Source organism: Anolis sagrei, chromosome 4 (genome assembly GCF_037176765.1).
Source record: "Anolis sagrei isolate rAnoSag1 chromosome 4, rAnoSag1.mat, whole genome shotgun sequence".
In the NCBI taxonomy this organism is placed as follows: Eukaryota; Metazoa; Chordata; class Lepidosauria; order Squamata; family Dactyloidae; genus Anolis; species Anolis sagrei.
In genome coordinates this window covers 2,129,938-2,143,627 of record NC_090024.1, presented here as the reverse complement: position 1 = coordinate 2,143,627, position 13,690 = coordinate 2,129,938, and the positions used below count along the sequence as shown (strand labels likewise).

Below are 13,690 nucleotides of genomic sequence, written 5' to 3'. Positions count from 1 at the left end.
TCCACTGCTGAACAGCTCTCACAATCAGGAAGTTCTTCCTCATGTTCAGATGGAATCTCCTCTCTTGTAGTTTGAAGCCATTGTTCCACATCCTAGTCTCCAGGGAAGCAGAAGACAAGCTTGCTCCCTCCTCCCTGTGGCTTCATCTTGAGAATCACTGCTCCAGGTGCTCTTACTGCCTATTACAAGGAAAACCAGCTGATCCCTAATCCATCTAAAACACAGACATATGCCTTTCATCTCAAGAACAGAGAAGCATCCCGAGCTCTGAGGATTATTACCTGGGAAGGAATCCCACTGGAGCATTGCAGCGCACCCAAATACCTGGGAGTCACTCTGGACCGTGCTCTGACCTACAAGAAGCACTGCCTGAACATCAAGCAAAAAGTGGGTGCTAGAAACAATATCATATGAAAGCTGACTGGCACAACCTGGGGATCACAACCAGACACAGTGAAGACATCTGCCCTTGTGCTGTGCTACTCTGCTGCTGAGTACGCATGCCCAGTGTGGAACACATCTCACCAAGCTCAAACAGTGGATGTGGCTCTGAATGAAACATGCCGCATTATCACTGGGCGTCTGCGCCCTACACCACTGGAGAAATTACACTGCTTAGCCGGTATTGCCCCACCTGACATCCGCCGGGAAGTAGCAGCCAATAGTGAAAGGACCAAAGCAGAGACATCTCCAGCTCATCCCCTGTTTGGGTATCAGCCAGCATGTCAACGACTTAAATCCAGACATAGTTTTCTAAGATCTACAGAGACACTTGCTGGAACACCTCAGCAAGCGAGAGTCCAAAAGTGGCAGGCTCAATCCCAGAACTGATACCAGATGAGAGATTCCCCCCTGGGCACACAGAAGACGGGGCGACTTGGAAGGCGCTGAACAGACTGTGCTCTGGCACCACGAGATGCAGCGCCAACCTCAAGAAATGGGGCCACAAAGTGGAGTCCACGACATGCGAGTGTGGAGAAGAGCAAACCACTGACCACCTGCTTTAATGCAACCTGAGCTCTGCCACATGCACAAGGGAAGACCTTCTTGCGGCAACACCAGAGGCACTCAAAGTTGGCCAGATACTGCTCAAAGGACTTCTAATCCACTACCAAGCTTGCAAACTTTGTGGTTTGTTTGTTTGTTAAAAATGCAATACAACTGTCTGGTTGCTCCTGACACGATAAATAAAATACCTGGAAAGATTCTGGAGCACACCATAAAGGAGGCCAACTGCCATCACTTAGAAAAGAATGCAGTGTTGACTAAAAGTCAGCATGGATTCCTCAAAAACAAGTCAAGCCAGACTCATCTTATCTCTTTTATCAGTGGTGTTACAAGCTTGTTAGATGCAGAGAATGCTGAGGAGAGAGCAGATCTGGATTTCAGAAAGAGTTCCCCATGACCCTCTTGCAAGCAAACAAGTCCAATGTGGGTTAGGCACATTGGGAAAAAAGGATGACCCAAACAACTACCGTCCAGTCAGCCTCACGTCGATACCGGGCAAGATTCTGGAAAAGATTGTTAAGGAAGCGGTCTGCAAACACTTAGAAACAAATGTGGTCATCGCTAATAGTCAACATGGATTTATCAAAAACAAGTCATGCCAGACTAATCTGATCTCTTTCTTCGATAGAGCTACAAGCTGGGTAGATGCGGGGAATGATGCCGTGGGTGGAGCGTACCTGGATTTCAGGAAGGCCTTCTTTGACAAGGTCCCCCACGACCTTCTGGCAAGGAAACTAGTCCAATGTGGGCGAGGCAAAACTACGGTGAGGTGGATCTGGAATTGGTTAAGTGGACGAACACAGAGAGTGCTCACTAATGCTTCCTCTTCATCCTGGAAAGAAGTGACGAGCGGAGTGCCATCAGCAGGGTTCCGTCCTGGGCCCGGTCCTGTTCAGGATCTTCATTAATGACTTAGATGAAGGGCTAGAAGGCAGGATCATCAAGTTTGCAGACGACACCAAATTGGGAGGGAGAGCCAAGACTCCAGAGGACAGGAGAAGGATTCAAAACGATCTTGACAGATTAGAGAGATGAAGGGCCAAAACTAACAAAATGAAGTTCAACAGGGACAAATGCAGGATACTCCACTTTGGCAGGAAAAACGAAATGCAAAGATACAGAATGGGGGACAATGCCTGGCTCGAGAGCAGTACGTGTGAAAAAGATCTTGGAGTCCTCGTGGGGAACAAGTTAAACATGAGCCAACAATGTGATGTGGTGGCAAAAAAAGCCAATGGGATTTTGGCCTGCATCAATAGGAGCCTAGTGTCTAGATCTAGGGAAGTCCTGCTCCACATGCTCTATTCCGCTTTGGTTAGACCACACCTGGAATCACATTGTGTCCAATTCTGGGCACCACAATTCAAGAGAGATATTGACAAGCTGGAATGTGTCCAGAGGAGGGCAACTAAAATGATCAAGGGTTTGGAGAACAAGCCCTATGAGGAGCGGCTTAGGGAACTGGGCATGTTTAGCCTGAAGAAGAGAAGGCTGAAAGGAGATATGATAGTCATGTATAAATATTGAGAGGAAGCCACAGGGAGGAGGAGGGAGCAAGCTTGTTTTCTGCTTCCTTGGAGACTAGGACGCAATGGAGCAATGGCTTCAAACTACAAGAGAGGAGATTCCATCTGAACATGAGGAAGAACTTCCTGACTGTGAGAGCCGTTCAGCAGTGGAACTCTCTGCCCCGGAGTGTGGTGGAGGCTCCTTCTTTGGAAGCTTTTAAGCAGAGGCTGGATGGCCATCTATCAGGGGTGATTTGAATGCAATATTCCTGCTTCTTGGCAGAATGGGGTTGGACTGGATGGCCCAAGAGGTCTCTTCCAACTCTTTGATTCTATGATTCTATGAATGCGGTGGATTTGTAATTGGTTAAGCAACCGAACCCAAAGTGTGTTTTGTCATGAATGACTTTTCAATGGCTTTAAAACAGTGTTTCTCTACCTTCCTAATGCCGCGACCCCTTAGTAGAGGTCCTCATGTTGTGCTGACCCCCAACCATAATGTTATTTTCGTTGCTACTTCACAATTGTAATTTTGCTCCTGTTATAATTCGTAATCTAAATATCTGATATGCAGGATATATTTTCAGTCACTGGAACAAATGTGGCACAAATACCCAATACGCCCAAATTTGAATACTGGTGGGGTTTGGGGTGATTGATTTTGTCATTTGGTAATGCTGGAGTTGCTGGGATTTATAGTTCACCTAAAATCAAAGAGCCTTCTGAACTCCATCAATGATGGAATCGAATCAAACTTGGCACACAGAATTCCCATGACCAAGAGAAAATACTGAGAAGGTCTGGTGGACATTGACCTTGAGTTTTTTGGAGTTGTAGTTCGCCTACTTCCATAGAACACTCTGGACTCAAGCAATGATGGATATGGATCAAACTTGGCACAAATACTCAATATGCCCAAATGCGGACACTGGTAGAGTTTGGAGAAAATAGACCTTGCCATTTGGGAGTTGTAATTGTTGGGATTTATAGTTCACCCACAATGAAATAGCATTCTGAACCCCACCAATAGAATTGGACCAAACTTTCCACACAGAACCCCCATGATCAACAGAAAATACTATGTTTTCTGATGGTCTTTGGTGACCCCTCTGACACCCCCTCGCAACCCCCACGGGAGTCCCAACCCCCAGGTTGAGAAACACTGCTTTAAAGCATAGGTTCTTTTTTTAAAAGCATAGGTTCTGACAACCACCATGTCAGACTACACAGAGAAGCCATTGAAATCTACAAGCATTTGGACAATTTCAACAGAAAGGAAGAAACCATGAAAACTCTAAAATTAGAACAACAAAACAACAGAGAGGAAACAATCAGGGACATCTAATCACCTCTCAACAAAAGTTTGCGCCAGGCACTAACACGCCACACCAAACAACAGCCAGGCCATCAAATGCTAATCAAGGTGGTCAGTTGAAACATTCACACCTTGCTCCAACAGACAAGAGTCCTTTGTCCCACCATGGTCATTCCACACACATATATATATAAACCCATTTTCCTAGTTCCAACAGACCTCACTACCTCTGAAGATGCTTGCCATAGATGCAGGCGAAAGGTCAGGAGAGAGTGCTTCTAGAACATGGCCATATAGCCTGACGAAACCTACAACAACCTAGTGATTCCAGTCTCAAAGGCTTCAATAATACATTGAATAATACATCCAACAGACCTCACAACCTCTGAGGATGCTTGCCATAGATGCAGGCGAAAGGTCAGGAGAGAGTGCTTCTAGAACATGGCCCTATAGCCCGAAAAAACCTACAACAACCTAGTGAAAACTCTAAAATTACAACAGCAAAACAACAGAGAGGAAACAATCAGGGACATCTTATCTCCTCTCAACAAAAGATTGCACCAGGCACTAACAAGCCACACCAAACAACTGCCAGGCCATCAAATGCTAATCAAGGTGGTCAGTTGAAACATTCACACCTAGCTCCAGCAGACAAGAGTCCTTTGTCCCACCATGGTCATTCCACATATATATATATAAACTCATTTTCCTAGTTCCAACAGACCTCACTACCTCTGAAGATGCTTGCCATAGATGCAGGCGAAACATCAGGAGAGAATGCCTCTAGAACATGGCCATATAGCCCGAAAAAACCTACAACAACCCAGTGATTCCGGCCATGAAAGCCTTCGACAAAACTATTTGCAGAGAGGGTGCTCTGCACAAAGCTTTGTGAGTTCCTACCAAACCTTCTCTTACCTAGGATTCCTAAGCACTTGTGTATTCTTTGCTAATTGGCTATTGTTGTACATGTTATATGCTTCTAATTGGCCATTGTTCGACATCCTGCGTGCGTGCCTGCGGTTTTCTATGTGCGTGAATAGCACACTTTTTCGTCCAGGTGTTTGTGTACCTGTCCTTGGGTTTTGCTTTGTTTTTTAGACAAAGGACGTGTGTGTAGGCAGACAGGAGGAGTCGTACTTAACACAGGCTAGAATTAATTTATGTAACATTTAATAAACAACTAATAATCATACGCAGACATTTCAAGAGGCAAATTATTCATCCAATAATTACTTACTTACTTAGTTAGGCGATCCCTCGTTGGACGAGTAAGATGGTCTTCCATGATGGGTTTCCTTGTGGATTCGTAGGTGGCTGTGGAGCCCTCTTCTTGACCCGCATCTTCTCCCACAGTGAAGGCATTGGTTTCCAGGTGGAAGGCGGTCCCGGTCGGGGTTGGCTTGACGTGCCTTCCTCCTGGCACGTTTCTCTCTTTCACCCTCCACTCGTGCCTCCTCAAATTCTGCAGCACTGCTGGTCACAGCTGACCTCCAGCTGGAGCGCTCAAGGGCCAGGGCTTCCCAGTTCTCAGTTCTCTCTCAGTTTTTAAGGTTGGCTTTGAGGCCATCTTTAAATCTCTTTTCCTGTCCACCAACGTTCCTTTTTCCATTCCTAAGTTCAGAGTAGAGCAACTGCTCTGGGCATCCGGTCAACATGGCTGGCCCAGCGGAGTTGATGGCAGAGGAGCATCGCTTCAATGCTGGTGGTCTTTGCTTCTTCCAGCACGCTGACGTTTGTCCACTTGTCTTCCCAAGAGATTTGCAGGATTTTCCGGAGGCAGCGCTGATGGAATTGTTCCAGGAGTTGCATGTGACGTCTGTAGACAGTCCACGTCTCACAGGCATAGAGCAGGGTTGGGAGGACAATAGCTTTATAGACAAGCACCTTGGTATCCCTACGGATGTCCCGGTCCTCAAACACTCTCTGCTTCATTCGGGAAATGCTGCACTTGCAGAGCTCAGGCGGTGTTGTATTTCGGCGTCGATGTTGACTTTGGTGGAGAGGTGGCTGCCAAGGTAGCGGAAATGGTCAACATTTTCTAATGTTACACCATTAAGCTGTATCTCTGGCATTGGAGAGGGATTGGCCGGTGACTGCTGGAACAGCTCTTTGGTTTTCTCGATGTTCAGTGACAGGCCAAGCTTCGGGTATGCTTCTGCGAAGGAATTTAGAGTGACTTGTAGATCTTCTTCTGAATGCGCACAGACGACATTGTCATCAGCATACTGGAGTTCTATAACAGATGTTGTTGTAACCTTGGTTTTGGCTTTCAGTCTGCTGAGGTTAAACAGCTTGCCATCTGTCCAATAGATGATTTCCACTCCGGTGGGAAGCTTCCCGTCAACAAGGTGAAGTATCATAGCAATGAAGATGGAGAATAGAGTTGGGGCAATTTACTTATTTAGGCGATCCCTCGTTGGGCGAGTAAGATGGTCTTCCATGATGGGTTTCCTTGTGGGTCCGTAGGTGGCTGTGGAGCCCTATTCTTGACCCGCATCTTCTCCCACAGTGAAGGCATTGGTTTCCAGGTGGAAGGCGGTCCCGGTCGGGGTTGGCTTGACGCACCTTCCTCCTGGCACGTTTCTCTTTCGCCCTCCACTCGTGCCTCCTCGAATTCTGCAGCACTGTTGGGGCAATTAACACATCATCCAATAATCCAATATTATCATCCAATAATAATAATAATAATAATACCCAAGTGTAGATGCTGCAAGGAAGCAGATGAAACAATTGATCCCATCCTCAGCTGCTGCAAGAAGATTGAGCAGACGGACTACAAGCAGAGGCATAACATACTCAGATGATTTATTGGAACTTGTGCCACAAATAGTGTCTGTCTGCAACAAAGAATGGGTGGGACCACAAGCTGGAAAAAGTTACAAAGATTGAACACGTCAAGTTACTCTTTCGGATTCAGACTGATAGACTTTTGGAGCACAAGACTCATGACCTCACGATCATGTTAAAAAACGAAGTATGGTTTGTCGATGTTGCAATCCCAGGCGACAGCAGGATTGAAGAGAAACAACTGGAAAAGCTGACACAATATGAGGATTTAAAGATCGAACCGCAAAGACTGTGGCACAAGCCAGTCAAGGGGGTCCCAGTGGTGATCGGCATACCGGGTGCAGTGCCTAAAGACCTTGACCTGTACTTAAACGCAATCGGGGCTGAAAAGATTACCATCTGCCAGATGCAAAAGGCCACCTTACTGGGATCCGCACTCATTATTTGTGCGGATCCTTTTAGGGGTCCCTTTATGATACTCTATCTGTCATATACATATATGTGTGTGTTTGTTAATCGTATCTATCTATCCATATCTATGGCTGGAAGGCTCTTTGTCAGGAGGGCTTTGATTATGTTTTCTTGCCCAGGTGAAGGAAGTTGGATGGCCTTAAGGAAGCATTTCTCAACCTGGGAGTCGGGATCCCTGGGGGTGTCAGAAGGGTCACCAAAGATCACCAAAAAACATAGTATTTTCTGTTGGTCATGTGGGTTCTGTGGGAAGTTTGGCCCAATTCTATTGGTCAGAATGCTCTTTGACACTATAAATCCCAGCATTACAACTCCCAAATGTCAAGGTCTATTTTCCCCAAGCTCCACCAGTGTTCACATCTGGGCATATAGGATATTTGTGCCAAGTTTTGTCCAGATCCACCATTGTTTGAGTCCACATTGCTCTCTGGATGTAGGTGAACTACAACTCCAAAACTCAAGGTCAATGCCCACCAAACCATTCCAGGGTTTTCTGTTGGTCATGGGAGTCCTGCGTGCCAAGTTTGGTTCAAGTCCATCATTGGTGGAGTTCAAAATGCTTTTCTGATTGTAGGTGAACTATACCTGGGAAGGAATCCCCCTGGAGCATTGCAGCGCACCCAAATACCTGGGAGTCACTCTGGACCGTGCTCTGACCTACAAGAAGCACTACCTGAACATCAAGCAAAAAGTGGATGCCCGAAACAATATCATACGAAAGCTGACTGGCACAACCTGGGGATCACAACCAGACACAGTGAAGACATCTGCCCTTGCGCTATGCTACTCTGCTGCTGAGTGTGCATGCCCAGTGTGGAACCCTGGGCTTAGCCGGTATTGCCCCACCTGACATCCGCCGGGAAGTTGCAGCCAATAGTGAAAGGACCAAGGCAGAGACATCTCCAGCTCATCCCTTGTTTGGGTATCAGCCAGCACGCCAACGACTTAAATCTAGACATAGTTTTCTAAGATCTACAGAGACACTCGCTGGAACACCTCAGCAAGCGAGAGTCCAAAAGTGGCAGGCTCAAACCCAGCACCTCAACCAATGGCTGATACCAAATGAGAGACTCCCCCCTGGGCACACAGAAGACTGGGCAACTTGGAAGGCGCTGAACAGACTGTGCTCTGGCACCACGAGATGCAGAGCCAACCTCAAGAAATGGGGCCACAACGTGGAATAATCCACGACATGCGAGTGTGGAGGAGAGCAAACCACTGACCACCTGCTGCAATGCACCCTGAGCCCTACTACATGCACAAGGGAGGACCTTCTTGCAGCAACATCAGAGGCAGCACTCCAAGTGGCCAGATACTGGTCAAAGGACATTTAATCAACTACCAAACTCACAAGTTGTGTATTCTGTCTGTTTGTTTGCTTTGTTCTGTTAGAAATGTAATATAATGGACTGGTTGCTCTGACACGAGAAATAAATAAATACCAAAAAAACATAGTATTTTCTGTTGGTCATGTGGCTTCTGTGGGAAGTTTGGCCCAATTCTATCATTGGTCAGAATGCTCTTTGATACTATATATCCCAGCAACTACAACTCCCAAAAGTCAAGGTCTATTTTCCCCAAGCTCCACCAGTGTTCACATCTGGGCATATTGGATATTCGTGCCAAGTTTTGTCCAGATCCACCATTGTTTGAGTCCACAGTGCTCTCTGGATGTAGGTGAACTACAACTCCAAAACTCAAGGTCAATGCCCACCAAACCCTTCCAGGGATTTCTGTTGGTCATGGGAGTCCTGTGTGCCAAGTTTGGTTCAATTCCATCATTGGTGGAGTTCAAAATGCTTTTCTGATTGTAGGTGAACTATAAATCCCAGTAATTACATCTTCCAAATGACAAAATCATTTTATTTTTTTTAGTGGTGATCATTCCTTGGCTTAATCGGTGTCTTGTGGGCAAATCTGGCGGAAATTTGTCCAGTGGATTTTGAGTTATGATGTCATTCAAAACAATCAGAGCTTTTATAGTATATATACATTCTGCTGATGTCGTCCCAAAGTTATAATTTAACGATAGAAGCCTTCCATCCTGGCTCCATCTCAGTTTCCTGGCCAGATGTTGATTCTTCTTGATTGGTGTTGATCTTACATTCATGGTGTTGATCTTGACTTCCTTCTTAACATTGTGAACATTTCTGTCATCACTGTCCCAGTTCTTATCAGAGTTTACTTTTCAGTTTTTATTAGCAACTTTTAATTATAGTCCACCAAGCAGCTAGTTAGTCATTGCAGGCCTTGGTCTTTTAGAATTGGTGTCTCCAAAATTATTAACTCCACTCATACAACTTCGATTCTTCCATTCATTCCCACACATCATAGAGAACTGGGCAGGGGGAGTGTGACCCTTCTAGTTCTCTTGGATATCTCAGCGGCTTTCAATAGCATTGACCATGGTATCCTTCTGGGGAAACTTGCTGGGATGGGACTTGGAGGCTCTTCTCTGTTGGGGCTAGATGTGAATGTTTCAACTGAACACCTTCATTAGCATTTGAAGGCCTGGCTGAGCCTGGGGGAATCTTTTGTTGAGGGGTGTTAAGATGTCCCTGGTTGTTTCCTTTCTGCTGTTTTGCTGTTGTGATTTTAGAGTTTTTTTAATACTGGTAGCAAGATTGTGTTCATTTTCATGGTTTCCTCCTTTCTGTTGAAATTGTCCACATGCTTCTTGTGGATTTCAATGGCTTTTCTGTGTTGCCTGACATGGTGGATGTTGGAGTGGTCCAGCATTTCTGTGTTCTCAAATAATATGCTGTGTCCAGGCTGGTTCCTCAGGTGCTCTGCTATGGCTGACTTCTCTGGTTGAAGGAGTCTGCCATGCCTTCCATGTTCCTTGATGTGTGTCTGGACAATGCTGCTGCGTGTGGTGGCCCCTCTGGAGACTTGTCTACAGCTGCATGGGATACGGTGGACTCCTGCAGAGGTGAGAGGATCCCTCTTGTCCTTTGCTGAACGGAGCATTTGTTGGATTTTCTTGGTGGGTCTGGAGATAGTTTGTATGTTGTGTTTCCTCATCAGCTTCCCTATGTGGTCAGTGGTTCCCTTGATGTCTGGCAGGAACACTTTTCCTCGGGGTGGGTCTTTGTCTTGACTCTCGTGGCTTCTTCTCGGTGGTCTTGCAGCTCTTCTGATGTCTGAGGTGGAGTCTCCATTGGCCTGGAGAGCCCAGTTGAGGTGGTTCAGTCCATCTTGGAGGAGGTGGGGTTCGCAGATTCTTTTTGCACGGTCTGCCAACGCTTTAATGGTGCTTCTTTTTTGACTTGGGTGATGGTTGGAGTTTTTGTGTAGATATCTCTCTGTGTGTGTGGGTTTTCTGTAGACGGTGTGACCCAATTGTTGATCTGGTTTGCGGATGACCAGGACATCTAGAAAAGGCAGTCTTCCTTCATTTTCTTCTTCCATGGTGAACTGGATGTTTGGGTGGATGCTGTTGAGATGGTCCAGGAACCTGTTGAGTTCTTCTTCTCCATGGATCCAAATGGTGAAGGTGTCATCCACATATCTAAAATTACAACAGTAAAACAGCAGAGAGGAAACAACCAGGCACATCTTAACACCTCTCAACAAAAGATTCCCGCAGGCTCGGCCAGGTCTTCAAATGCTAATGAAGGTGGTCAGTTGAAACATTGACACCTAGCTCCAGCAGAGAAGAGTTCCTTGCCCCACCCCAGCCATTCCACAGACATATAAACCCATTTTCCTAGTTCCAACAGACCTCACTACCTCTGAGGATGCTTGCCATAGATGCAGGCGAAATGTCAGGAGAGAATGCCTCTAGAACATGGCTCTATAGCCCGAAAAAAACCCACAAGAACCTAGTGATTCCAGCTATGAAAGCCTTCGACAAGACATTGGACCAGTCTCTTGTTCCATGGCCAGTTCAGACTGTTTGGGAGCAAGCTTCCTTTCTGCTTCCCTGGAGACTAGGACGCAATGGAACAATGGCTTCAAACTACAAGGAAGGAGATTCCATCTGAACATGAGGAAGAACTTCCTGACTGTGAGAGCCGTTCAGCAGTGGAACTCTCTGCCTCAGAGGGAGTGTGGTGGAGGCTCCTTCTTTGGAGGCTTTCAAGCAGAGGCTGGGTGGCCATCTGTCAGGGGTGATTTGAATGCAATATTCCTGCTTCTTGGCAGAATGGGGTTGGATGGGATGAAGGCCCAGGAGGTCTCTTCCAACTCTTTGATTCTATGATTCTATGTTCAGCAGTGGAACTCTCTGCCTCGGAGTGTGGTGGAGGCTCCTTCTTTGGAAGCTTTTAAGCAGAGGCTGGATGGCCATCTGTCAGGGGGGCTTTGAATGCAATATTCCTGCTTCTTGGCAGAATGGGGTTGGACGGGATGAAGGCCTAAGAGGTCTCTTCCAACTCTAAGATTCTAGGATTCTATGTTCAACAGTGGAACTCTCTGCCCCAGAGGGAGTGTGGTGGAGGCTCCTTCTTTGGAAGCTTTTAAGCAGAGGCTGGATGGCCATCTGTCAGGGGTGATTTGAATGCAATATTCCTGCTTCTTGGCAGAATGGGGTTGGACTGGATGATGGCCCAGGAGGTCTCTTCCAACTCTAGGATTCTAGGATTCTATGATTCTATGTTTGAAGGAAATGTCCCGGAACCAAACAAACCGGCGTGTTGTTCCAAAGGGGGGAACGCATTGAGCGACGGACGCGCAGGCGCAGTCTCAGTCTCGGGGAGGGCAAAGGCAGGCCAAGCGGGCACTTCCGGTTCCGGCCTGGGGCGGCAATGGCGGCGTCGGCATCGGCGGGCCTGGTCCTTCTGGCCTCGGCCCGGGCCTGGGTCCCGCGCCCGGCCTCGCCCTCCCAGAGGAAGCAGCAGCAGCAGCAGAAGAGGCTCCTCCGCCTCCAGCTGAGCGCCGCTCCCGGCCCGGAGAGATTCCGGCTGGGCCTCAAGGGCCTCCAGGGCGGGCCTGACTCCGGGACCGAGCCGGTGAGCAAGGGAAGGGAAAGCAAGGGCAGGGCTGGCCCTCTGAAGGGGAGGAGTGGCTCTGGTTGGGAATACACTACTAGGCCACGAAATTAGAAAAGGGAGCCTGGGGAGGAGTTGTTGTTATTGTTGTTGTTATTTTCGGGCTCTATGGCCATGTTCTAGAGGCATTCTCTCCTGACGTTTCGCCTGCATCTATGGCAAGCATCCTCAGAGATAGTGAGGTTTGTTGGAAGTAGGAAAATGGGCTTATATATCTGTGGAATGACCAGGATGGGACAAAGGACTCTTCTCTGCTGGAGCTAGGTGTGAATGTTTCAGCTGACCACCTTCATTAGCATTTGATGGCCTGGCAGTGCCTGGGGTAATCTTTTGTTGAGAGGTGATTAGATGTCCCAGATTGTTTTTCCTCTGCTGTTTTGCTGTTTTAATTTTAGAGTTTTTTAATATTGGTAACCAGATTTTGTTCATTTTCATGGTTTCCTCCTTTCTGTTGACATTGTCCACATGCTTGTGTATTTCAATGGCTTCTCTGTGTAGTTTGACATGGTGGTTGTTGGAGTGGTCCAGCATTTCTGTGTTCTCAAATAATATGCTGTGTCCAGGCTGGTTCCTCAGGTGCTCTGCTATGACTGATTTCTCTGGTTGAAGTAGTCTGCAGTGCCTTTCATGTTCCTTGATGCGTGTCTGGGCGCTGCGTTTGGTGGTCCCTATGTAGACTTGTCCACAGCTGCATGGGATACGGTAGACTCCTGCAGAGGTGAGAGGATCCCTCTTGTCCTTTGCTGAATGTAGCAGTTGTTGGATTTTCTTGATGGGTCTGGAGATAGTTTCTATATTGTGTTTCCTCATGCGCTTCCCTCTGCGGTCAGTGGTTCCCTTGATGTCTGGTAAGAACCCTTTCCCTCTGGGTGGGTCTTTGTCTATACTCTCGTGGCTTCTTCTCGGTTGTCTTGCAGCTCTCCTGATGTCTGAGGTGGAGTCTCCATTGGCCTGGAAAGCCCAGTTGAGGTGGTTCAGTTCGTCTTGGAGGAGGTGGGCTTTGCAGATCCTTTTTGCACGGTCTGCCAGGGCTTTAACATTCACACCTAACTCCAACAGACAAGAGTTACTTCTCCCACCCTGGATTTTTCACAGATCTGCAGATCTTATGCAAACACCTTCAAAAACGTAGTTGTATTGGAAGGGAGAAATATGAGCAGTGGTAATAATGAATCAAATCCAGTTACTGCTACATTACTTCACTGTTATCCTGTCCAACCTGTGTTACATTACTTCACTGGTATCCTCCAACAGCTGCGTCTCTCAGTTGGTGTGCTGTCTCACGAGAGCCGCGTTGAGCAACCAGCGTAGCGCTACTAGCACTGAGTCCCAGCTATTATACTTTCACCCAAAATCTGGCTCCCAGTATTGAAAAAAAACTCTAAAATCAGGACAGTGAATAAAGAACAACACTCAGAAAACAGAGGAATTCCAGACAAGAATCAATCAGGGCATCTAACACCTCCCACCAAAGGATTTCCCCGGGTAGGAACCAGCCAGTTTTTGAAGCTGTAAGGCCATTCAGTGATAATCAAGGTGGCCAATTACAACATTCATATTTTCCCCAAGCAGTTAAAAGTCCTTTCTCCCATCCTGGACATTATTCC

General features: G+C 47.0%; 1 protein-coding gene across 2 annotated transcripts in view; it reads left to right on the top strand.

Annotated features, from left to right (window-relative positions):
* The first annotated feature begins 11,835 nt into the window (after positions 1–11,835).
* Positions 11,836–13,690, top strand: part of SHARPIN (SHANK associated RH domain interactor) — a 45,519-nt gene continuing 43,664 nt past the window's right edge. For both annotated transcript variants that reach the window (XM_060776033.2, XM_060776032.2), the window contains exon 1: positions 11,836–12,044. In XM_060776033.2, coding sequence (XP_060632016.2) covers positions 11,841–12,044 — 204 coding nt within the window. In that variant the 5' untranslated portion in view covers positions 11,836–11,840. The remainder of the gene's footprint in view (positions 12,045–13,690) is intronic.